This window comes from Oncorhynchus gorbuscha, linkage group LG13, assembly GCF_021184085.1.
Source record: "Oncorhynchus gorbuscha isolate QuinsamMale2020 ecotype Even-year linkage group LG13, OgorEven_v1.0, whole genome shotgun sequence".
Classification (NCBI taxonomy): domain Eukaryota; kingdom Metazoa; phylum Chordata; class Actinopteri; order Salmoniformes; family Salmonidae; genus Oncorhynchus; species Oncorhynchus gorbuscha.
The window spans coordinates 75313857-75341038 of record NC_060185.1 but is presented as its reverse complement, the minus strand read 5'-3'; the positions used below and the strand labels follow the sequence as shown (position 1 = coordinate 75341038).

General features: G+C 43.7%; 1 protein-coding gene across 4 annotated transcripts in view; it reads left to right on the top strand.

The window, feature by feature from the left end:
* LOC123993523 (follistatin-related protein 5-like) overlaps positions 1-27182 on the top strand; it is a 234127-nt gene that overhangs the window by 160545 nt on the left and 46400 nt on the right. For 2 of the 4 annotated variants that reach the window (XM_046295752.1, XM_046295753.1), the window contains exons 7-11: positions 5662-5828; positions 8484-8495; positions 10852-10972; positions 15888-16049; positions 19774-19908. In XM_046295752.1, coding sequence (XP_046151708.1) covers positions 5662-5828; positions 8484-8495; positions 10852-10972; positions 15888-16049; positions 19774-19908 — 597 coding nt within the window. The remainder of the gene's footprint in view (positions 1-5661; positions 5829-8483; positions 8496-10851; positions 10973-15887; positions 16050-19773; positions 19909-27182) is intronic. The other 2 variants (XM_046295754.1, XM_046295755.1) reach the window with 1 other exon arrangement.

Genomic DNA, 27182 nt, shown 5'->3' with positions numbered 1-27182 from the left:
CTATTAAGATCCCTACCGTGGAGCTAGAAGGCAATTATTTAATGCATCTCTGGACACTCAACTGTGTGTTGAACTCACTCCCTCTTGCTTTTCTTGAGCCCGCTGGTGAGATGGCTTACTGGTGCACCTCAATCAAACCTGCCTTTAAAACACACATACGCACATAGACATGTACACACACACACACACACACACACACACACACACACACACACACACACACACACACACACACACACACACACACACACACACGCACGTACGCAATTACATACGCACGCACGCACGCGCACACACACACAGGTGGGAAGGCGCTCAATATTATTCACTGTTACAAACCCCAGAATAAGGAATATAACTCACTTGAGTGGGTGAGAGAGGCATCACAGCCAAATCAGCATGGCCCCCTTATGATAAACCCAAACCCCAAATATACCTTGCATTTTGACGGGATAGCTTTTCTCTCAATGTCTTTTTCACAAGGTAGTTTTGATCAAATTAGTCCAGTTAGAATGGTCTTCAGCCATGTGTGGTCGGTCCCACGAGGCTCCTTCACCAGCTGCTCTATAAACTAGGCTCCAGGCTGATCAGGTGAGGTAATGCACTCAGTAAGTTCCACTTTTACAGGCTTCGCTCACATTTATAACCTTGGTGCAGAGGTTTTTATTTCAATTGGCTTTACTTGCAGTCTGCTTTATGAAGCTTTAAGTCTTGATCAAAGTATTACTGGTATTGGCAGGGCTGTTCCTGTCTGCAGACGTTGATATTGGAGCAGGTAATTCAGTCGAGCTAACCCTCCTATCGGTCTAGGGAACCCTAAACCCAAGTGGAGTGATTTGGGGGTTGTTCAAAATGATGTAACAGCACTAGACAATATATCTTTAAAAAACAGCAGCAATGGAGATACACCCACCTGGTCAGATAACACCTCTTTGGAGGATGTGTGCCACATATATGATAGATATGATGTTGGGAAAGCACAAGAGAGAAACAGAAAGAGAGAGAAACAGAAAGAGAAGGAGAGAGAGGAGAGGGAGAAACAGAGAGAAAAACAGAAGAAGAAGGAGAGAGAAACAGAAAGAGAAGGAAAGAGAGAAGGAGAGTGAGAAACAGAAAGAGAAGGACAGAGAGAGAAACAGAAAGAGAAGGACAGAGAGAGAAACAGAAAGAAAAACAGAAGGAGAGAGAAACAGAAAGAGAAGGACAGAGAGGAGAGTGAGAAACAGAAAGAGAAACAGAAAAAGGAGAGAGAGAAACAGAAAGACAAGGAGAGAGAGATAAACAGAAAGGGAAGGAAAGAGAGAGAAACAGAAAGAGAAGGACAGAGAGAAGGAGAGAGAAACAGAAAGAGAAGGACAGAGAGAAGGAGAGAGAGAAACAGAAAGAGAAGGACAGAGAGGAGAGAGAAACAGAAAGAGAAGGACAGAGAGAAGGAGAGTGAGAAACAGAAAGAGAAACAGAAAAAGGAGAGAGAGAAACAGAAAGACAAGAAGAGAGAGATAAACAGAAAGGGAAGGAAAGAGAGAGAAACAGAAAGAGAAGGACAGAGAGAAGGAGAGAGAAACAGAAAGAGAAGGACAGAGAGAAGGAGAGAGAGAAACAGAAAGAGAAGGACAGAGAGAGAAACAGAAAGAAAAACAGAAGGAGAGAGAAACAGAAAGAGAAGGACAGAGAGAAGGAGAGTGAGAAACAGAAAGAGAAACAGAAAAAGGAGAGAGAGAAACAGAAAGACAAGAAGAGAGAGATAAACAGAAAGGGAAGGAAAGAGAGAGAAACAGAAAGAGAAGGAAAGAGAGAGAAACAGAAAGAGAAGGAAAGAGAGAAGGAGAGTGAGAAACAGAAAGAGAAGGAGAGTGAGAAACAGAAAGAGAAGGAAAGAGAGAAGAAGAGTGAGAAACAGAAAGAGAAACAGAAAAAGGAGAGAGAAACAGAAAGAGAAGGACAGAGAGAGAAACGGAAAGAGAAACGGAAAGAGAAACAGTAAGAGAAACAGAAAAGGAGAGAGAGAAACAGAAAGAGAAACAGAAAAAGGAGAGAGAGAAACAGAAAGAGAAACAGAAAAAGGAGAGAGAGAAACAGAAAGAGAAAAAGGAGAGAGAAACAGAAAGAGAAGGAGAGAGAGATGAACAGAAAGACAAGGAGAGAGAGATAAACAGAAAGATAAGGACAGAGAGAGAAACGGAAAGAGAAGGAAAGAGTGAAAGAGAAATAGAAAAAGGAGAGAGAGAAACAGAAAGACAAGGAGAGAGAGATAAACAGAAAGGGAAGGAGAGAGAGAGAAACAGAAAGAGCTAGGTGAGCAGGGGAGTAGCTAAACGACAGTGACAGCTATTTTCCCTGACAACCGTTCCTCTACTGTGCCATAGGTGAGTTAGTCTTGGGCGGTGGGCATGGACCAACATCCCATTATGGGAACAGTTGGGGAGTAAATCAAAAACTAGACCCAGCCGTTAATCACTAATTACAGGCTGGATGTTGAAGGTTAGGTCCCTCCCAGGAGAAAAGCCATGGAAGGCCAAAACAAGACGAAAGGAGCAGCCAGGGTCACTAGTCGTTCTGATAAATCAGAGGCCAGAGAAGATCGGATATAATGTCCAGTAGCCCACACTGAGTTCGATTCGATCAATAAGAAATTGCCCATTCTGTGCCTGTACAGACTTCGCATGCATGGGGTTTGGTGGTTTCCCTCCAACAGTATGATGCAGCCTGCTGCCTGCCGATTTCTCTTTTTAAAATCTCCCCCATGACTTCCCCCGTTTCAGTTCCCCCGAGATCGCCTGCGAATCGAGATTGTCACTCGAAACGCATTTCCAAAGCCATTAAGATACAAGGGACTGTAATTGAATGGTTAGGGAGGAGATTGTATGGGTATGTCCCGCCTCAACACCGCAGCTACAAAGCCTACTGAGTTTTGAAATGTCCATGCGTCGTGTTAGCAGTGATGCTGTCAGGGTTGTTTTGCCAGCAGGGTCGAGGGGGAGCAGCATCATAACAGAGCCACAATAGGAAGCTCCCACTAGGACATTGTATTGTTTTATTTGTGGAGTAGTATGTCCCTTGTGTGCATCTGTCTTTGTGTATGTGACATGGGGAGACAGAGTTCAGTGAGCATGTCAAAAGATGACCGCCGTTTGCTTTCTGCAAAGATTTTGCTTAGGTTATTTTTAAAAGAGGTGTGTTCATGTAATCATGAAACCCGTATCTTGATCTGCTAGTAGGGAAACATCAAGTCACTTTTTCATCTCTGATGTATCCAATAAACCCAGAGCTGAACTCTGAAAATTAGTTTTTTAATTGTTTTCAAACTCTTAACATCTCAATAGATGGAGTAAGTTTGAAGTCAATTATGTGTAATATATCTCCACTGGCGCCAATGAATTCTGCGTAGGAAATGTATTTGTACTTTGCTAATTTCCTCCTCTGAGCTTGGAGAAAAAGAGAGGACACATTGCAGCCTAATTTGGGAAATTAAGATTTAATGAAGCCCTGTAGACGTTAGAGACTGCAGCATGTGCTGAGAGAGATATATTTGTCTCAAACATTTCAGCATCTTATAACTTCCATGGTCTGTATAGTGGTAAATCCCCATTAAACACATTTGAGAAACTGGAATCATGTTGGCCATTCTTGTTCTTTCGTAGCTCAATTATACTCTTCTATTGAGATTGTCTGTGTCACATTTTAAACATCATTGTTGTTATGTTGCAATTTCCACATGACAAAATGAGTCGCTTTCCATGTAGCACGTCAGCTTTCAAAGATCAAGGGTTAACATCATCGTCATCAAGACACAAGATGCTTCATTGTCGGGCAGGAAGGGTCACGCTTTTTCATGATTTGATAGATGTTCGCACTCTTGAGAAATTAAAGGCTAATCAACAAGAGTGTGTTTGAGCATGTTAACACATATGTCCTCTTGCGTCTTGGATACACCACCCCGCATGGGAATTTTCACAAAAGACTAGAAATTGATTGAGGACAATCGAATACAATCATCTCTCCATCTCCCATGCATTCGTGAAACCCCGAGAGACTATGTAGAATTGTAATTGTACATCTTTTTGACTTAATGACACAGCTTCTTTCAATCTTCAAAAGAGCCATCCTGTTCAAGTTTTTTTATTGATCTTTTAAACACTATAGAAATACTGGACATGTATTGCTTGGGGTTATGAACCATTTCAAAGCACTATATAGTAAAACATTTTCTCAGGACAATTGTGTGCTAAGGTATATTTTTATTAGTCTTTCCTACAGAATGGGGTGTTTGCAGTCTTCAAGCATTGATCACATGGGGGTTATTCCAGTTCAGGACATAACAGACAGATTGTTATGCATTAACTCTAGACTCAAGTTAAAAGGTACACACCAGATACATTCTTATTCAATCTCTTTCTTCCCCCAGTTGGTTTCGCTGAGCTAAGCTAACCGCTAGTCTCTGGACCTGGGCTTTTCTTTCATTAGGTTTTGTATTTCATGGCCTCAGGAGCAGAACAAATTGAGTCAGTGTTTCCTTTTTCTCTGTTGCTCATTAGCCCAAGAGGAAAATTCAAAGGCACACACTAGTTACAAGTCTAGTTACATAACAGAATTAAAGGGGACGCTTGAGTAACGGCTTTGTGTTCATTCATTGTCTCATTGAAGAACTGGAAGCATTATAGTCGTTAACCATCGGCACCCTTACCGGCCACACGCAAAGGTTTTTCCAGGATATTTTCTGTGCCTTTGGTGGTATATATACACTTTCACTTGAGCAATCAGTGATTATAGCAATATGTGGAGAACTGCAATTCATTTTGAGTTGTCGATGCATTTCAAATAATCTCTTTATGTAAATACATAAATGTGGTGGCGTTGTGGGACATTGAATAGAACACCCACAATCCCTTTGGAAAAGTCCACATAATAAGATGGATAGCTAGGTAGGTGGAAGCAATCCTCGGAGATACAGTACTGGCATGGTTTAATGAAATGTACATTAAATCTCTTGTTTACTTGATGTATTTACGTAGCACCTAATTTCATCCATTTTCTCTTGACGTATGAACTCATTATGTTTCCTCGATGCATAAAACCAAACAACATCTGCAGTAATGGTTTGCCTCGGCAACAAAACACTGGCTAATTGAGTCTCTCTCTGTGTATTCAACTGTTTTCAGGTCCATTCATTTAAAGAATACGGGCATACACACGATACAACAATCACTCGTCTGTTCAGGGTGCTGTATGCTCAGACACGCACAGGAAAAGTAATTTGGCTTGCTTCACTGATATGTAGAAGTAAATGCATACACGTGCAAGCAAACACACACACACGTGCACACACACTTGAACACATGCACACAAGCATTATTTAAAAAATATTCACACACACACACACACACACACACACACACACACACACACACACACACACACACACACACACACACACACACACACACACACACACACACACACACACACACACACACACACACACACACACACACACACACACACACACACACACACACACACACACACACACACTTGGGGATGGGGATACAAACACACACACACTTGAATTTTTACATTCAAGCATCCTAGTGGAACAAAAGTGGCACAGCTCTCTATGACTAACAGGTGATCTAATTACCGGCTTTGCTTTTTTCTTTACAGAAGTGTTCCAGCTCACCCTGCCAGATGACCAGAAATTGAGCATCACCACGGTAACCGTTGGCCAGAGTGCCGTCTTGACTTGCGCAATCAAGGGGGAGCAGAGACCTCCCATCATCTGGAAACGCAACAATCAGGTCCTCAACTCTCTGGATCTGGAGGACATCAATGTAAGAGCTGCCTGAAGCCCCACCTGTTGTTTCTTCTAGCTTTGTAAGACACTTTGGGTCGAGGACAGGTTGACTACCGGGCTTTTCTTATCTAGGATAGCTTACCTTATCACGCACGCATGCACACACACACACGCACACATGCACACAAACACACACACACTTTGGTAACACTTTATTTGGAAAATAACTATCCACTAACCTTAAACCTTATCCTAATACTAGCCCTAATCCGTACCTTAACAGTTTTTTCACTGTAACCGTAACCTTAGCAAGCAGTTTCTTATCAACAGATAGTGTGTTGATAGTATGACCATCTGTACATCATATGAGACAATCCTAATAAAGTATGACCAACAGTTTTGTAATATCCTGCTCAGCTTCTCACCATCACTAGAACGCCTGCGCACTTTAACCTGGACTAATCAAAATGCAGACCTAGATCTTTTGAACAGCATTTTGGGCTTGACAGTTATACACAATGTCAGATATCCAGTCTCTGTACACTGCTGAGAGGGACAGTGTTCTCAGCCAAAGAACAGCAAAGGAGTATGGGTAAAAAACTGGCAGGCAGGATGAAGGAGGATACCAAAGGGGTTCAGCTCTGAGGGATAGCTCCTATATTTACTTCCTGCGGAACGTGTGTCATCGTCTGTGTGCAGTATCTACCACCATGACGCTTTCATCCTTCTTCAAAGACAGGACAATTGAAGACTTGAAGATTCAGGGAGTCACCAGGAAAGGCTGCCCACTCTCTCCGTTGTCCCTCATCAGGATTGACAGAGCTGTGGCTGACACGACCATGCATAATGGAGTCAACACTGTCGTAGTAAGATAAAGGAGGACCAGCAAAGCCACTAATGTAACATTAAATGTTGATGGCCCTTAAAACTGTGCGAGGAGGCGCACAGCTGTCGCCAGTCATCGCCGAGCACAATCATTCCTGGAATTGAATTTCTGCCCCCACTGTTTCTGAGTGCTTCAGCTTCTTACGATCCTCCATTTATTTTGGGCCATCGCCTTCTCCCCGAGGTTTTTGATGACTTGCATGTGAAACCACTGCCATTTTGTCCCCCAGTCTTCTCTACAATAAGCTATTCATAATTTTGTACATCAAGCGCGGCATTGCTGACATGGGAATGCGTTGAAACCAGTCTATGCCAAGTTGGATTAAAGTGAGAGAGCGAGATTTAACTCTTGAGTAAAGTAAAGGAACAGAGTACAAGCGAGGCCATGTTAGGTCGACTTTGATGTCATTTGGCCTCTGTATATGGTAGATACAGTGCCTTCCAAAAGTGTGCAGACCCCTTGTATTTCTTCACATTTTATTGTGTTACAAAGTGGGATTAAAATTGATTTCATTTTAATTTTCTGTCAACAATCTACACAAAATACTGTAAGGTCAAAGTGGATTTTTTTTATTAAAAAAAAAGATTATTAGAACTTAAAGGACTAAATTATTGTCATTGAATAGGTATTCAGCTCCCTGGGTCAATACATGTTAGAAACACATTTGGGAGCAATTACAGCGTGAGTCTCAAGTCTCTACGAGTTTTACACACCTGGATTGTGCAGTTTTTGACTTGAGATGGTTTGGGATGAGTTGGACCGCAGAGTGAAGGGAAAGAAGCTAACAAGTGCTCAGCATATGTGGGAACTCCTTCAAGACTGTTGGAAAAGCTGGTTGAGAGAATCCCAAGAGTGTGCAAAGCTGTCATCAAGGCAAAGGATGGCTACTTTGAAGATTCTCAAATTTAAGATATATTTGTTACTTGTTTATCACTGTTTTTGGTTACTACATGATTCCATGTGTTATTTCATAGTTGTGATGTCTTCACAATTATTCTACAATGTCGAAAATAGCAAAAATTAAGAAAAAACCTAGGTAGATGTGTCCTAACTTTTGACTGGTACTGTATGTATGTACAGTATGTACACTGACCAAGTGTTTATGGGTATTGCATTTTATCTCCCAGTGTACTGAGTGGGGTATAGCAGCTAGCATTTTAGGGCTCTAGTCAATCAGATATGCTTTAGCCAACATCCGCATAGAGGTCATTTTGATGGTGTCGGAGGGGGAACTGCGTTAGAACTGTCCAATCCACAAGTGGCTCCCGGAACTATACCTTAAGCGGATATTGCCATTGGCGACATTACCACAGAGTCAATCCCATGCAGCCTTGTTTACAAGTTGAACACTGGAGTGTGTGATGTAATATGCACCTCGATTAGGCTGATAGAAATCCTAATTATGTAGTTGAATATTTTTTTATTTGAGTGTCGTTATTTTTTTGTCGTTCCAGCTTAGTAGCAATGATCGCAAGAACGGCTGCTCACCGATTTGATGGCTCCTTCGCAGTTCCACCTCCGACACCACCAAAACATCCGCTATGCGGGTGTCAGCTATCGCCTGTTAAGGCTTGATCTGATTGAATCTAGGCATTAACCTCATGTATATGTTGAGCTTTAAGACTTTTGTAACTCTGTCCTCTGTAAATAATTAATATCCATCAACTGATACAAAAAAAATATGAATCAATTAAGCTATATGATATATAGTGTTACATGGTGGAAAGATAGGTGCTTTTGCCTGTTTTCGATGTTGCATTTCAACTAACATCCAAATATTTCGATTGTGTTCTTTCCCCCCAGCAGATTCCGACACAGGTAGGTTTTTATCAGAACTGAAATCACCACAGAATTGTCTACTATGTCATCCTCAATAAAAAGGCCACAAAGCTAATGAATTCTGACATCACTCTGTGGCGGATACACCAGACCTTGAGGAGGGGTGGTCTGGAGGAGGGGTGGAGGAGGAGGAAGTATGGGTGGAGGAGGAGTAGAGTGGTGGTGGAGGAATAGAGGGGTGAAAGAGGGGTGGGGGGAGGGGTGGAGGAGGGGGAAGAATAGGTGGAGTAGGGGGAAGGAGGGGTGGGATGGAGGGGGGAAGAAGAAGTGGAGGAGGACTCGAGGGGGAAGTAGGGGTGGAGGAGTGGAGAGGGAAGGAGGGGTGGTGGAGGGGGAAGTAGGAGAGGAGGGGGATGAGGGGTGAAGGAGGAGAGGGATGGAGGGGTGAAGGAGGAGTGGAGGGGGAAGGTGGAGTTGAGGGGGAAGGAGGGGTGGAGGAGGGTGAAGGAGAAGTGGAGGAGGAGTGGAGGGGGTAGGAGTGGAGGGGGGAGGAGGGTGGAGGAGAAGGAAGGGGAGGTGGTAAAGGAGTGGAGGGGAAAGCATTGGTGGTGGAGGAGTGGAGAGGGAAGGAAGGGTGGTGGAGTGGGAACGAGGGGTAAAGGAGTGGGGGATTTGATCGCCTCCAGTGCTTCTCGTTCCACCCCTCCGAGTTTCATTTCTCCCCTCATTCATTTTTCATTTAAAAGGGTGACACAATATGCTCGTCGCCGAGGGGCCAAAACGAGCCATCAATTCCCTTCACACAGCAAAGGTCTGATGATCCGGTACAGCCTGAGCCTCAGTATCCCACCCCTGAACACTGTTTATCTGATCATAGAGGTTGTACCTGACAAACATGGTGGCCCATGCCCATACTTTACAGCAGTCTAGCAGGTGTATGTAAGCGAGGACATGTACTGACTCTGAGACCTGAACAATGCCATCAGACGTGATTGGAATTCTAATTGGATTATGACAAGAAACACTTAAAAGATTTGCTATCTTTCTTCAGGTCTGTCTTGGTTTTCAGCTGCGAAAGCTTCCTGATCAAATTAGAATGAATAGATGTTAATCAACGAACTGAACGAAGAAATACTCCCAGGGGAAATAGCAAATTACCTTGGAAAGTGTGAACGTTAGTAGGCGTCTAATGAGGAAGTTAATTTTAGTTATTTCTAGATGGTTGCACTACTTGAACACAGTGTATGGATTCATTAACTTTGGGGATGCTTTCGGTGTAATGGCTGCAATCATGACACAACATTCATTAAATTGGTTTTAGTTGCTCTTCGTGACCTTGTTAACCTCACAGATAAAGTTGCCTGTGCTTTTATACTGGAGAACATAGTGAAACTGTTTTTGTGGTGCATGCCTGTTCACAAAATGGAACATCCTCTCATCTTTCTCATTTCAGTGATTACTCAAAATGGCACTTCAATGTAATTACTGACAGACTTGCTTTAACCTGAATTTCAGCCCTAAACCAAAGACTGATTATAGTTGTTTCCTAGTTAAAAATGTATTTTTTCGGGGCCTCCCGGGTGGCGCAGTAGTCTAGGGCACTGCATTGCAGCGCTAGCTGTAGCCACCAGAGACCCTGGGACACACAGTAGGCCTAGTGTCGTCCGGGTTAGGGAGTGCTCGGCCGGTAGGGATATCCTTGTCTCATCGCGCACCAGTGACTCCTGTGGCAGGCCGAGTGCAGTGCACTCTAACCAAGGTCGCCAGGTGCACGGTGTTTCCTCCGACACATTGGTCCGGTTGGATGCGCACTGTGTTAAGAAGCAGTGTGGTTTGGTTGGGTTGTGTTTCAGAGTACGCATGGCTTTCGACCTTCGTCTCTCCTGAGCCCATACGGGATTTGTAGCGATGACACAAGATAATAATTACTAACAATTGGATACCACGAAATTGGGGTTAAACTTTTATTTTTTTAAATAAGTTTTTTTTCAAATAAGATAATACATATAAATGTTAAAGTGTCATTAAGGACCAAGGATTGATTTGTTTTGCTCTATGGTACCATGCATACAAAAAACAATAATTGGAAGATAATTATTGACAAGCGAACAAATGCTTGTCTTTCACTGAAACGGATAGAAATGTGTGTCACGGTGTGTCTTTATTGATCTCCTTGTCCATTTTACTTGTTATTTTACTGCTTTACAAAAGTTCCAATAACACATCCATTTTCTCTGCTGCAACACCCACAGCCATATTGCCTAAGCACATTGTGCACATTCACATTTTCTAATCCGAGCACCCATAGTTATTCATGATGGCGTGAATTACATTTTGAACCCATGAGTTTTTGTCTTACACAGTCATTGTGGCATTCCTCTTTCTTCTCCTGCAGGATTTTGGCGATGATGGCTCATTGTATGTCACCAAGGTGACCACCACCCATATGGGGAACTACAGCTGCCATGCCGACGGGTACGAGCAGCTCTCGCAGACGCACATGCTTCAGGTGAACGGTAAGCAGCCACTGCCGCTCTGCGGGAACAGAATGGTCACTCTCACACTTCCTGTCTCTACTGAGTCAAACCCAAAGTATTTTCGCTGCCAAATGCTGCTAAATCCCACCTGAGGGTGCACCCGGCTACTCTGACAGGCCACCGTCAGTATAGAGACAGGCGAGCTGAAATGCTCTGCTCTGCTTACAGAGCTTGGGAACGCAACATTAGATTGTTGAGAGTGTTGTTTTGATTGATAAATCTGTCAGAGTGATCAAACCACTTTCCTATCTTTCAGGATTATCAATCAGTCAGGTTTAGCCAGTCAAATACACCTTAGTTGTGTGGAAACGCTGTCAAGTGCTACTGTAGTTTTGAATTGAGTTTCTTTCTAATTGGAAAGGAAACCATGTCTTGTCGATGCCATTTTCATATTAGAGACATGAGTTTAGGCACGCAGAAAAATAGGACGTTTGCTGCTGTCTAAAAACACTCACTGCCTGGCGAATTTCATTTGACCTTCAGTTGCAAAGAGACAGTTTCCATTAATGATGACTTTAAAGCACATATAGTTGAAGTCGGAAGTTTACATACACTTAGGTTGGAGTCCTTAAACTCATTTTTCAACCACTCCACAAATTTCTTGTTAACAAACTATAGTTTTGGCAAGTCGATTAGGATATCCACTTTGTGTATGACACAAGTATTTCACTTATAATTCACTGCATCACAATTCCAGTGGGTCAGAAGTGTACATACACTAAGTTGACTGTGCCTTTAAAGTGCTTGGAAAATTCCATAAAACAATGTAATGGATTTAGAAGCTTCTGATAGGCTAATTGGCATCAATAGGGTAAATTTGAAGTGTATCTGTGGATGTATTTCAAGGCAAACCTTCAAACTCAGTGCCTCTTTGCTTGACATCATGGCAAAATCAAAAGAAATCAACCAAGACCTCGGAAAAACAATTGTTGACCTCCACAAGTCTGGTTCATCCTTGGGAGCAAATTCCAAATGCCTGAAGGTACCATGTCTGTACAAACAATAGTACGCAAGTATAAACACCATGGGACCACGCAGCCGTCATACTGCTCAGGAAGAAGATGTGTTCTGTCTCCTATAGATGAACGCACTTTGGTGCGAAAAGTGCAAATCAATCCCAGAACAACAGCAAAGGACCTTGTGAAGATGCTGGAGGAAACAGGTACAATAGTATCTATATCCACTTTAAAAACGAGTTCTATATCAACATAACCTGAAAGGCCACTCAGCAAGGAAGAAGCCACTGCTCCAAAACCGCCATAAAAAAAGCCAGACTATGGTTTGCAACTGCACATGGGGAGAAAGATCATACTTTTTTGGAGAAATTTCCTCTGTTCTGATGAAACAAAAATAGAACTGTTTGGCCGTAATGACCATCATTATGTTTGGAGGAAAAGGGGGGACGCTTCCAAGCCGAAGAAACACCATCCCAACCGTGAAGCACGGGGGTGGCAGCATCATGTTGTGGGCTGCAGGAGGGACTGGTGCACATCACAAAATAGATGGCTTCATGAGGTAGGGAAAATTATGTGGATGTATTGAAGCACCATCTCAAGACATCAGTCAGGAAGTTAAAGCTTGGTCGCAAATGTGTCTTCCAAAAGGACAATGACCCCAAGCATGCTTCCAAAGTTGTGTCAAAATGGCTTAAGGCCAAAAATGTCAAGGTATTGGAGTGGCCATCACAAAGCCCTTACCTCAATACTATAGAAAATGTGTGGGCAGAACTGAAAAAGCCTGTGCAAACAAGGAGGCCTACAAACCCGACTCAATTACACCAGCTCTGTCGGGAGGAATGGGACAACATTCACCCAACTTATTGTGAGAATCTTGTGGAAGACTACCTGAAACGTTTGACCCAAGATATACAATTTAACGGCAATGCTACCAAATACTAATTGAGTGTATGTAAACTTCTGACCCACTGGCAATGTGGTGAAAGAAATAAAAGCTGAAATAAATCATTCTCTCTGCTATTATTCTGACATTTCACATTCTTAAATAAAATGGTGATCCTAACTGACCTAAAACAGGGAATTTTTACTGGGATTAAATGTCAGGAATTGTGAAAAACTGAGTTTAAAGTTTGTATTTGAGTTTGTATTCGGCTAAGGTGTATGAAATCTTCCGACTTCAACTGTATCACTCACAGTATAGTTAATGGTAATGTCTCACTTTAATTGGTCAAATTTGTTTTTGCCTGGCCCAGGGAAATGCTGCCTGGCAATTGATTTCGGAAATAGAGGGGGGGGAAGTCAATTTTTTTGTGTGAACAGCCATCGGTGTTCACTGATGGGCTTTCACTCAATTATGCGCCACAACATCCCCCTTTAACTGGTAATACGTACTTTGATAACCACTGCTTTATATTATATAGAAATGCATTATAATATATAAAAGGGAGGGAGAATATAACATGGGAAAACTTTAGCTGTAAGCAATGCATTCATCATGGTCGAATGCTTATGATCCATAACGGTAATGCAAAACAACTGCTTTCAGCCAGATTACTCAACCAAATCTTCCCTCTTCAGGCTTTCTACATATTATTCCATTGATTAGTATCACAGGAATTACAGGCAAGTTAATAAAGCAGCACTGAGGAATTGCGGTGCCAATTAGTGAAATAAGCCACATGAACATTACTCTTGTGCCCGGGATGTTCATGGTCTAACTTGTATACGTATTCACAAAGAATCCCTCGATTTGATAAAGTCATCTTTCACATTCGTGTTCACCATTGTCTCTGGGGCTGTGGGGCATCCGTGTCTGGTTCCCACTCTCTGGTGTTTGGAACCCTCTATGGGTGGCTCAGAGCTAGCGGTGAGAACAGGCCTGCTGAAAGAGTAATCACTTCTCGGAGATGAGTTTGGGCCAAGAAATAAGCTTTCTCCATGGTTGGTGGTCAGAGAACTTTGTGGGCACCTACAATGGGGCTTGCCTTGGTGGTGATACTTGAGATGCAACACAAAGAGAGGACAGAGGTCTCAAAGGGGCTAAGAGTCAATCTAAAACCATCCTCGAGCATGATGGCGAGGCTGTCCCCCTGAAGGGCTGTGTGTGTGTTTGTGGGAGAGGTGTGTTTGTGTGTCTGTTTGTGATGCGTGAATGTGTGTGTGCCTATGTGTGTGTGTGACACAAACACTTCCTTTGCAACCAACCAGTGCAGAGGGGAGGCTTGCTGTGTGATTGACAGCAGGGGATATTTATGATGGTGCTGTGTCCCATCGTCCTGTAACTATGTCTCTTGTCTTTCCTAGGCAGACATCAGGCTCCAATCCTGTCGGAATCTAGATTTGAGTGGAAAAATCTTACTGACTATATTTCCTTTCAATCCGTGCCTGTCTGGGGCTAAAGGAAATGGTGATTCGAACAGGAGCAAAACGTGTGTTTACAAATGCATGCACAGCAGAACGATTTTTGGGAGGAGGGGGAGGAGCACCAAAGAGGAATATTTGTGAAATGTTTTACTTTCATGAAAAATAAGAAATGAATAGAGAAGTACATGTATGTTTGAATAAGACCTTAGGGTCTCTTATACAAGGCATGCTGACTGTAGAATATCCATTGGGAGTAGGACAGTGCAGTTTAAAGGTCTTCCCTGTCCAAAGACAGCATGACCTCTTAAATGGTCTCCTAATTACTTGCTATCAGTGTAACCGGTGGGAATTGAACCGAGGTCCCCAGTTCAATAAAACTTTGAATCACCTCTGAAACCTGAACAAATTACATACTTGCTTGCATAGCATACACCTACAAAAGTAACTTTTTATTTACATTTACATTTAAGTCATTTAGCAAACGCTCTTATCCAGAGCGACTTACAAATTGGTGCATTCACCTTATGACATCCAGTGGAACAGTCACTTTTATGATGCTGATAGAGCTAACTAACTCAATGTTAGTTAGCTCTGTCAGCTGACTACCTTTACCTAACACCTAACATGGCTCGTCACCGTTGGTGTTCTGGGTGGCATTCCTGTTGGCATATTTGGCATTCCTGGATGGCATTCCTTCAAGCTGAGGCAGGTTGTTGGCACTAGGTTCTAGGAACCAGAATGCTACTGGAAAGCAGATGGCCATGGGACCAAACCACCCTGTAGTCTCACACTCACCTGGCTGGCCAAAGACTTCCTCTCTCCAATCAAGCCAACAGGAAGTATTCTCTGCATCCAGTGGCTCTCTTCTTCTCTTTCCAATGACAGCCTGCCAGGGTAGCACTCTACTCTGCAGCCTTGGTGTTACTGCTCTTTTGGATGTCTATTTTTAATGGAATTACTGGCATTTCTGTCAAACACAGTTATAGAAATCTGTTATTTCTTTCAGCTCCTTCTCCTCCATCCCCTTGCCTGAGGTTTTGACTAGATAACACATCCACAAAGGAGCTATATCGTAAAAATGTATGAACAAATAATTGAAGGTTACGATAAGACATAAGGTTAGCAGTGTGATTAAGGTTATGGTTAGGTGTAGGGTCAGGGTTAGGGTTAGATTTAAAATCAGAAGTTAGATTGTAGAAATGGGCAGTGTTTATGACTTTGTGGCTGTGTTAACAAGTGATGAATCTTGCCTGACAAAATGTTGCACAGAATCAATGGCCAGCCCCATCGAGGTTCTCTTTTTTATTGATCTAGATTTGTTTGGTTTGCGCGGTTCTCGCTGAGCACACCAATGTTTTTAACGGCATTCAATGTATGCTGGAAATGCACTTGATCCTATTGATAGTATGTTAATGCAGAGTGAGAAGTTAAATGGACTTGGCAGACACTCTAAAAGAAAACTTCTCATCCAATAAGGCTGCCTCGATCCTCAAAAGCCCTTTCAATTTCAATGGAGTATGTGGGCCTGCATTTATCTCCTCTCTTTTATTCTCTTCCCTCTTCCCACAATGTAGTTCCTCCCGTCATCCGAGTCTACCCAGAGAGCCAGGCCCGGGAGCCAGGGGTGACGGCCAGTCTCCGGTGCCATGCTGAGGGTATCCCTAACCCACAACTGGCATGGCTGAAGAATGGCATGGACATCGCTACCAAGCTGTCTAAGCAGCTCACCCTGCAAGGTGGGTACAATCTAGTTTCTGGGGGGAAGTGGGTTATCAGATCTAGCTGGCATACATCTGAGTACTGTTCAGTAGGGCACACTGAAGCAAAATGTTTTGCAACCAAAATGGAAGATCTATGTAATTACATTCCTGATGGCGCCGGAGGGTAGGGCTGCCGTCTTATCGGCTCACAACCAATCATGCTAATTTGTTTGTTTTTTCGCGTTGTTCGTAACTTGTTTTGTACATAATGTTGCTGCTACCGGCTTTTATGACCGAAAAGAGCTTCTGGACATCAACTGGGATTATTCACCTCAAATTGGACGAGGAGTTCTTCTTCAATGAGTCTGATGCGAGGGATATACTGCAGACACCCGACCATGCCCCGATCCCCGTGATTTGCTGGCGAAGGAAACAGAAATTGAGGCAAAAGATCAGGGTGCCTTGGGAGGATCAGGCGACAAGTGCCTAATCTGCTCTTGCCTTCCATTCTGCTAGCTAAGTTTCAATCGCTGGAAAATAAATGGGACAAACTGAAAGCACATATATCCTACCAACAGGACATTTAAAAACTGTATTATCTTAAGTTTCACCGAATCGCGGCTGAACAACGACATTAAGAACATACAGCTGGCGGGTTATACCCTCTATCGGTAAGACAGAACAGCAGCTCCTGGTAAAATAATGGCGGGGGCCTAAGAATTTATGTAAACAACAGCTGGTGCAGAATATCTAAGGAAGTCTCAAGCTATTGCTTGCCTGCGGTAGAGTACCTCATGATAAGCTGTAGACCACACTGTCTACCGAGAGAGTTTCCATCTGTATTTTTTGTAGCTGTCTACATTCCATCACAGAGCAAGGTTGGCACTAATTCCGCCATAGGCAAACAGGCAAACAGGAAAACGCTCATCCAGAAGTGGCACTCCTAGTGGCCAATGACTTTAATGCAGGAAAACATAAATCAGTTTTACCTAATATCTATCAGCATGTTAAATGTGCAACCAGAGGGACAAAAATTATCGACCACCTTTACTCCACACACAGAGATGCGTACAAAGCTCTCCCTCGCCCTCCATTTGGCAAATCTGACCATAACTCTAACCTCCTGATTCCTGTTTACAAGCAAAAATTAAGGCAGGAAGCACCAATCACTCAGTCTATAAAAAAGTGGTCAGATGAAGCAGATGCTAAACTAATGTTTGGCAAGCACAGACTGGAATATGTTCCTGGATTCTTCCAATGACATTGACGACTACACCACATCAGTCACTGGCTTTATCAATAAGTGCATTGAGGACGTCCCCCCCACAGTGACTGTACGTACATACCCCAACCATAACCCATGGGTTACAGGCAACATTCACACTGAGCTAAAGGGTAGAGTTGCCGCTTTCATGGAGCGGGACTCTAACATGGAAGCTTACAAGAAATCCCACTATGCTCTCCAACGAACCATCAAACAGGCAAAGCGTCAATACAGGACTAAGATCGAATCGTACTACAGTAGCTCCATCACTCTTCAGCTGTGGCAGGGCTTGAAAACTATTACAGACTACAAAAGGAAGCACAGCCGAGAGCTGCCAAGTGACATGAGCCTACCAGATGAGCTAAATAACTTCTATGCTCGCTTCGAGGCAATTAACACTGAAACATGCATGAGAGCATCATCTGTTCTGGATGACTGTGTGATCACGCTCTCTGCAGCCCATGTGAGTAAGACCTTTAAACAAGTCAACATTCACTAGGCCGCTGGGCCAGACGGATTACCAGGATGTGTACTCCGAGCATGCGCTGACCAGCTGGCAAGTGTCTTCACTGACATTTTCAGCCTCTCCCTGTCTGAAATACCAACATTTTTTCAAGCAGACCACCATAGTCCCTGTGCCAAAGAACACTAAGGTAACCTGCCTAAATGACTACTGACCCGTAGCACTCACGTCTGTAGCCATGAAATGCTTTGAAAGGCTGGTCATGGCTCACATCAACACCATTATCCCAGAAACCCTAGACCCACTCAATTTGCATACCGCACCAACAGATCCACAGATGATGCAATCTCTATTGCATTCCACACTGCCCTTTACGACCTGGACAAAAGGAACACCTACGTGAGAATACTATTTATTGACTACAGCTCAGCGTTCAACACCATAGTGCCCTCAAAGCTAAGGACCCTGGGACTTAACATCTCCCTCTGCAACTGGATCCTAGACTTTCTGATGGGCCGCCCCCAGGTGGTAAGGGTAGGTAACAACACATCCACCGAGCTGGTCCTCAACACGGGGACCCCTCGGGTGCGTGCTCAGTCCCCTCCTTTTCAAGTTCCTTGACGTCCACATCACCAACAAACTAACATGGTCCAAACACACCAAGACAGTCGTGAAGAGGGCACAACAAAACCTATTCCCCCTTAGGAGATTGAAAAGATTTGGCATGGGTCCCCAGATCTTCAAAAGGTTTTACAGCTGCACCATTGAGAGCATGCTGATGGGTTGCATCACTTCCTGGTATGGCAACTGCTCGGCCTCCGACCGCAAGGCATTACAGAGGGTAGTGCATATGGCCCAGTACATCACCGGGGCCAAGCTCCTGCCATCCAGAACCTCTATACCAGGCGGTGTCAGAGGAAGGCCCTAAAAATAGTCAAAGACTCCAGCCACCCTAGTCATAGACTGTTCTCTCTGGTACTGCACGGCAAGCGGTACCGGAGCGCCAAGTCTAGGTCCAGGAAGCTTCTAAACAGCTTCTACCCTCAAGCCATAAGACTCCTGAACAGCTAATCAAATGGCTACCCAGACAATTTTCATCCCCACCCCCTACACACAGTGCTGCTACTCTCTGTTATTATCTATGCATAGCCACTTTAATAACCCTACCTGCATGTACATAATTACCTCAATTACCTCAACACTGGTGCCTCCACACATTGATACATTGACTCTGTACCGGTACTGCCTGTATATAGCCCCACTATTGTTATTTACTGCTGCTCTTTAATTGTATGTTTTTCTTATCTGTTACTTTTTTTTGGGGGGGGGGGTGATTTCTAAAAACTGCATTGTTGGTTAAGGGCTTGCAAGTAAGCATTTCACTATAAGGTATTCAGCGCATGTGACAAATACAATTTGATTTGAATTATTGAACAGCTGTTACCACTCTGTTTCACTCCATTTCAAAGCTTTTTCCACCTACTGAACAAAACCCTGGTTTAGTATACTGGATATACCTCATGTCTTTTCCTAGTGCTTTCTTCCACATGGATGACAGGTCCAGTGTTCAACCCCTGAATCAGTTCTCAGTGGTGTCATACCTAAATCAATCCCCAGATGTGCAGACACCCTAGCGTTAGCGACAACTAGATCAACTCAATACACAATGACTCCTACTGCATGGGACAACTCTTAAAAGCCTCTCATTTTGACTTCTTGCAATTCTGTTAAAACCCATCACTGTCCTGTCTCCTATCTTATTAGACTCAGTTATGTAGGGGTGACTTGCCAGGCGTCGCTGAGAGAGGAACTGCAAATGGTATTTTATTTGTCTGTGTCCCACTTACTGACAATGTGTGTACGTGCCTGCGTGTGTGTGTGTGTGTGTGTGTGTGTGTGTGTGTGTGTGTGTGTGTGTGTGTGTGTGTGTGTGTGTGTGTGTGTGTGTGTGTGTGTGTGTGTGTGTGTGTGTGTGTGTGTGTGTGTGTGTGTGTGTGTGTGAACACGCACTCGTGTTATTTTTTGTCAACCAGCTAACGGAAGCGAGGTGCACATCAGCAACGTCCACTTCGAGGACACGGGGGCATACAGCTGCATTGCCAAAAACGACGCCGGGGTGGACGAGGACATCTCCTCTCTGTTTGTGGAGGACTCAGCGCGCAAGACCCGTATGTCATGATGTCTACTTTGTCCCTCTGTCTGTCTGTGTGTCCTTTCCTGGGGATAATGGAGACACGCTGCTCAAAACACTAAATCATTCATCCAGTCTCTTAATAGTTTATAACCTCCAAAGTAATAATAGAACTTATGCTAGAGAAATAACAGAGATAACTACATTCTGTATTATCGAGTGCTCAGGTGGTTAGGCTACAGAGACCAGTGGGACCTCTTCTTGTACAATGTTAATGGTCGAATTGTGTAGAATCCTTAAGTTTATTTCCAACTCAGAATTGTCTTTACTTTATATGAATACAGCTTTAGGAGGAATTGTATGGTGGCCCTAAGGGACAACATAGAGTTATGATACAAATACGTGCTCAGATCAGACACAGTCCCATTCATTGACTCTGTCATTATTGTTGGCCTTTCCAAAATGTCAAAATCATGTTCAACCAATGATTGTGACCACGTTGTCGCTAATTCTCTCCTCTCCTAATAACGGCACAAAAAAGCAAACAATGCAACTCTTACTTTCAAGTCACTCACATGTCCCCTTCGATGATACAATAGGTTTAGCTGCTGTCCCAGTGGCAGTGATACACTCCAAACGTGCCGTCACACATCACAGGATCAAACTCTCTGGGGTCAGAAGTCAGTCAGTTGCCTCCTTTGAAGTTTTGAAGCCACCGAGTGTGATGAAACTGCTAGGGGGTTGAAACACACACTGGCAACCATTTTGGATCATCCCCAACCCAGAGAACATACTTATTCTCTGGGGTCAGAAGTCAATCAGTTGCCTCATTTGAAACTTTGAAGCCACTGTGTATGATGAAATTGCTGAGGGGGTTGGCATGTTGGTGACCATTTTACATCCACAACCCATAGTCAACAACAAAGAGATAGCACGGAGCATTTTGAAATAGTCCACCATTATATTAGAAGGAAAAACAAATAATTAAATGGATAGGGCGCACAGTTCAACTACCCAGCAGCACTCCCGAATGCATGTTTGACCTAGTCTGGTCTCTCCTTATTACCCCAGTGGAGTGCCTGCTTATCCAAGAGCTTGGCTTCCTTGGGTTGCATCTCTAGCCCCGAGGCTATGCTAGCGCTCTGAGTTAGTGTGTAAGCTGAAGCTCGGCTGTGGATGCATCCCTCCACTCTCTCTTATCAGCATGAGAGAGAGAGAGAGGGAGAGGGAGAGGGAGAGAGAGAGAGAGAGAGAGAGAGAGAGAGGGAGAGGGAGAGGGAGAGGGAGAGGGAGAGGGAGAGAGGAGAGAGGGAGAGAGGAGAGGGAGAGAGAGAGAGAGAGAGAGAGAGAGAGGAGAGAGAGAGAGAGAGAGAGGGAGAGGGAGAGGGAGAGGGAGAGAGAGAGAGAGAGAGAGAGAGAGAGAGAGAGAGAGAGAGAGAATCTGAAATAGCCTGGTAATGTCAACTAGTATTCTATGTTTTGTTAACCTGAATTCAATGTATAATATCACTGTAGCCAGTAGCCTTACAATATACAGTAGCCTTACAATATACAGTAGCCTTACAGTTGGAAATTGAACACCACTATGTTAATGACACCTTTGAGTTATCTACTGACAAACTGTAGCCTACTTTCTCATACCCATATTTTAACATCCACTTGTGAAAGAGACTTGTGATCAGCTGACACGTGTGATATGGTCTGTGTGAAATGCCCTCCACATAACCAGGGTAACTAGTGTCCCTGGGCTGGCAGACTTTAACCTTAGAAAACCTATTCCTAGATATCTGCCCATTCTCTCTTTCCTGCCTCCCTCTCCTCCCACAATCCCTCTCTCCGATTGGATAACTGTCTGCTGTGCCTCAGTAGATTTCGGCCCCCCAATTACCTCCCATCTGGGAATGAAACAACGAAACAACGATTCAAACTCATCCCCAATGTAGTCCACCAGCATTTGTTAGAGCTTAGTCTCCTTCATATCATCCATTCCATTTTTAGGTAGATGTGGTGTCATTCCACATCTTATATTTTATTTTCTCCTGTCCACTATTTCCAATTTGTGAGTTATCACTTGCAAATGGCTCATTCGGCTACATAAATGGTTCAAACATCAGATATCTAGTTTATAGAAATAAATGTGATATCTTGACAGCCTTATTCAACATAGTGTTGATAGATTGCTGAAGTGGTCACCGTAATATTAAGCAGCAGATGAGGTGAGAGACATGATAGTCTGAGCGAAAAGTGAACACCACTCAGCAGATTCACCCAGAGCTCGTTCAAAGTCAAAAACCTGTTTCTCGCCACCACGTTAAAGTTAATTGTTTTCTTGACGTCGTTGGTGCGCTTCATCGCCTTCGAATAAATGAGCAGACTATATTCAGAGTGGTCTTTAGTCAACTGTCACCCGTGGTGGAGCGCAATTAATCTGACAGGAATCGCTGTTAAACTGGCATGAATATCTGCCCTTCACTTCAAAATGGTCGGCAATTATTTCTGGAGCGTCGGACGTCCGTGAGGCAGGGGTGTTTGTTGGTGTTGGTGTAGATTAACACCGGCCAAGGCACAGAGAGAGTGACATGGGCCTACGGCCTATGCATGTGTGTATGTTTGAGTGTGTGTCAACTTGAGTGTACTAATGCGTGTGTCAATGTGTGTGTGTGTGTGTGTGTGTGTGTGGGTCAACGAGTGTGTGTGCAGGTGGGTGTCAATCGATGCCTAACACAGTTGCTCACATCAAGCTTTCACTCTGTGTTGGCCATGGTTCACAGTCCCAAGCTATGCAGAAACCTAACCTGTGGTGCCAGCAACAGCAGTGCCATGGCCTGTCTGTCTGTCTGTCGGTCTGTCTGTCTGTGGGTCTGTGTGGGTCTATCTGTCTGGTTGTGGGTCTGTCTGTCTGTCTGTCTGTCTGTCTGTCTGTCTGTCTGTCTGTCTGTCTGTCTGTCTGTCTGTCTGTCTGTCTGTCTGTCTGTCTGTCTGTCTGTCTGTCTGTCTGTCTGTCTGTCTGTCTGTCTGTCTGTCTGTCTGTCTGTCTGTCTGTCTGTCTGTGGGTCTGTCTGGCTGGCTGTGAGACTGTCTGTGGGTCTGTCTGGCTGGCTGTGAGACTGTCTGTCTGGTTGTGGGTCTGGCTGTGGGTCTGTCTGACTGGCTGTGGGTCTGTCTGTCTGTCTGTCTGTCTGTCTGTCTGTCTGTCTGTCTGTCTGTCTGTCTGTCTGTCTGTCTGTCTGTCTGTCTGTCTGTCTGTCTGTCTGTCTGTCTGTCTGTCTGTCTGTCTGTCTGTCTGTCTGTCTGTCTTTCCCTGTGTGTCCAGGGCTTTTGATGACACTGACCTTCATATCCCCTGGGCTAGGGCTAGCAGGCATTTATCTTTTATTCATGCGGCCGTTTCTGAGGAAGGCAGCTTTTTCGTCACCAAGGCTTGTCCGAAATGAGGCAATTTCATTATGTGCGGCGCTTGGCGGTCAAATGGTGCACAGTCACACACTGTAACAGGTGATGCCACAGTCCTGGAGAGGCTGTGTCTATGAAGGCTCCAGCTTTGGGATGACTGTCTGTCACTGAATGTGTTACGCCACTTTTGAGAACACTTGTCTAAAGCAACTCTGTCTGGCTGTGGGTCTGTCTGTCTGGATGTGAGTCCGTCTGGCTGGCTGTGGGATTGTCTGTCTGGCTGGCTGTGGGTCTGTCTCTCTGGCTGTGGGTCTATCTGCAGGTGCTCCATTGTGAAGCATTTGTAAGGCTTTTGTATGGCATCTTTGAGCTTGTGTCATGCATGTATGGTGCATTATTGTGAAGTGTTTACAATAGTATTTGGTCCAGGAAACCCATAGTGAGTGCAGACTTTTGTTATAGCCCAGCACTAACACACCTAATTCAACACATTATCGAGCCCTTAGTTGAATCAGCCTTAAGCCCAAATCAAACGGAAAGCTTTTTTTTACGCGCTTGAGCGAGCGTGTACACACTGGAATTAGAATGCACAGATGTGAGTGAGCGTGTACACACTGGAATTAGAATGCACAGATGTGAGCGAGCGTGTACACCCTGGAATTAGAATGCACAGATGTGAGCGAGCGTGTACACACTGGAATTAGAATGCACAGATGTGAGCGAGCGTGTACACACTGGAATTAGAATGCACAGATGTGAGCGAGCGTGTACACACTGGAATTAGAATTCACAAATGTGAACGAGCGTGTACACCCTGGAATTAGAATGCACAAATGTGAACAAGCGTGTACACACTGGAATTAGAATGCACAGATGTGAGCGAGCGTGTACACACTGGAATTAGAATGCACAAATGTGAACGAGCGTGTACACACTGGAATTAGAATGCACAGATGTGAGCGAGCGTGTACACACTGGAATTAGAATGCACAGATGTGAGCGAGCGTGTACACACTGGAATTAGAATGCACAGATGTGAGCGAGCGTGTACACACTGGAATTAGAATGCACAGATGTGAGCGAGCGTGTACACACTGGAATTAGAATGCACAAATGTGAACGAGCGTGTACACCCTGGAATTAGAATGCACAAATGTGAACGAGCGTGTACACACTGGAATTAGAATGCACAGATGTGAGCGAGCGTGTACACACTGGAATTAGAATGCACAAATGTGAACGAGCGTGTACACACTGGAATTAGAATGCACAGATGTGAGCTAGCGTGTACACACTGGAATTAGAATGCACAATTGCTTGGGGTATTTGTAGAAAACAAATTAGAGGTGTACACACTGGAATTAGAATGCACAAACCCTGTAAATGAATGTGACGCGTGTACTCTCACATTAGAATACTGAGGGCGTGACATAGGAATTAGAATGCACAAATGTGAACGAGCGTGTACACACTGGAATTAGAATGCACAGATGTGAGCGAGCGTGTACACACTGGAATTAGAATGCACAAATGTGAACGAGCGTGTACACACTGGAATTAGAATGCACAAATGTGAACGAGCGTGTACACACTGGAATTAGAATGCAGAGATGTGAACGAGCGTGTACACACTGGAATTAGAATGCACAAATGTGAACGAGCGTGTACACACTGGAATTAGAATGCAGAGATGTGAACGAGCGTGTACACACTGGAATTAGAATGCAGAGATGTGAACGAGCGTGTACACACTGGAATTAGAATGCAGAGATGTGAACGAGCGTGTACACACTGGAATTAGAATGCAGAGATGTGAACGAGCGTGTACACACTGGAATTAGAATGCAGAGATGTGAACGAGCGTGTACACACTGGAATTAGAATGCAGAGATGTACACACTGGAATTAGAATGCACAGATGTGAACGAGCGTGTACACACTGGAATTAGAATGCAGAGATGTGAACGAGCGTGTACACACTGGAATTAGAATGCACAGATGTGAACGAGCGTGTACACACTGGAATTAGAATGCAGAGATGTGAACGAGCGTGTACACACTGGAATTAGAATACACAGATGTGAACGAGCGTGTACACACTGGAATTAGAATGCACAGATGTGAACGAGCGTGTACACATGAATTAGAATGCAGAGATGTGAACGAGCGTGTACACACTGGAATTAGAATGCAGAGATGTGAACGAAAGAAAACAGATGGGCTCCAGAGTCAACGGTGTCTATGGCGTCATAGCGCATCAAATTAGAAAGTGAGTCTATTTTTCTCGTGTCTACGCAGAGCAATGCTGGTAAAATAAGAAGATCAATTGCTTGGGGTATTTGTAGAAAAGGAATTAGAGGAATTGCTATGATCTTCCCTATGCTAAGTAGACTACGCTACGCAGTGTAAATAAATAGACGCTCTCTACTCTCACATTTATTTTCTGGGGTGATTTTGGCTTTATAGGGTATTTTGAATGGGAGAACCACAGTTTTATTTTACGGCCCAGCGCTAACTTGCCAATTTCAATGAATCATAAAGTTAAATCAGCCTCAAAGGACATTGCTAATGACTGTATTGTAAGGCCAGTGTGTGGCATTATGACAACTCAGTGAAGGCTGTCACTTTTCTCCCAGACGTAAATACACTGAGTGTACAAAACATTAAGAACATGTAGGGTAGGGTATAGAGGTATGGTTCCCCAACTGGCGACCTGACCCACAGGCCACATTTAATTTGGCCCGGCCAAGCTTTCTTAAAAATAGTTATACAGTACCAGTCAAAAGTTTGGACACCTACTCATTCAAGGGGTTTTTCTTAATCTTTTACTATTTTCTACATTGTGGAATAATAGGGAAGACATCAAAACTATGAAATAACATCTAATGCAGCACTCCATCACTATCCTTCTTGGTCAAATAGCCCCACACCATCACACCTGCTTTATGGTTCACAGTGGGAACCACACATGCGGAGATCATCCGTTCAGCTACTCTGCATCTCATAAAGACACGGCAGTAGTAACCAAAAATCTAAAGTTTTGACTCATCAGACCAAAGGACAGATTTCCACCAGTCTTATGTCCATTGCTCATGTTTCTTGGTCCAAGCAAGTCTCTTCTTATTATTGGTGTCCTTTAGTAGTGGTTTCTTTGCAGCTATTCAACCATGAAGGCCTGATTCACGGTGTCTATTATTTGAACTCTTTGAAGCATTTATTTGGACTGCAATTTCTGAGGCTGGTAACTCTAATGAACATAATGAACATATCCTCTGCGGCAGAGGTAACTCCCATGGCGGTCCTCATGAGAGACAGTTTCATCACAGGGCTTGATGCTTTTTGCGACAGCACTTGAAGAAACGTTCAACGTTTTTGAAATTTCCCACATTGACTGACCTTCATGTCTTAAAGTAACGTTGGACTCTCATTTCTCTTTGCTAATTTGAGCATTTCTTGTCATAATATGCACTTGGTCTTTTACCAAATCTTCTGTATACCACCCCTAACTTGTCACAACACGACTGATTGGCTCAAACGCACTATGAAGGAAAGAAATTCCACAAATTCACTTTTAACAAGGCACACCTGTTAATTGGAATATATTCCAGGTGACTACCTCATGAAGCTGGTTGAGAGAACAATGTCATCAAGGCAAAGGGTGGATACTTTGAAGAATCTCAAAAAATAAAATATATTTTCATTTGTTTAACACTTTTTGATTGCTATTTGATTCCATATGTGTTATTTCATAGTTTTGATGTCTTCACTATTATTAACAAGTTTAGAAAATAGTAAAAATAAAGAAAAACCCTTGAATGAGTAGGTGTGTCCAAACCTTTGACAGGTACTGTGTATAATAATATTTGTTTAATTGTTGGACATAAAAGACTGTAAAAACACCAGCAAATCAGCTCCAAG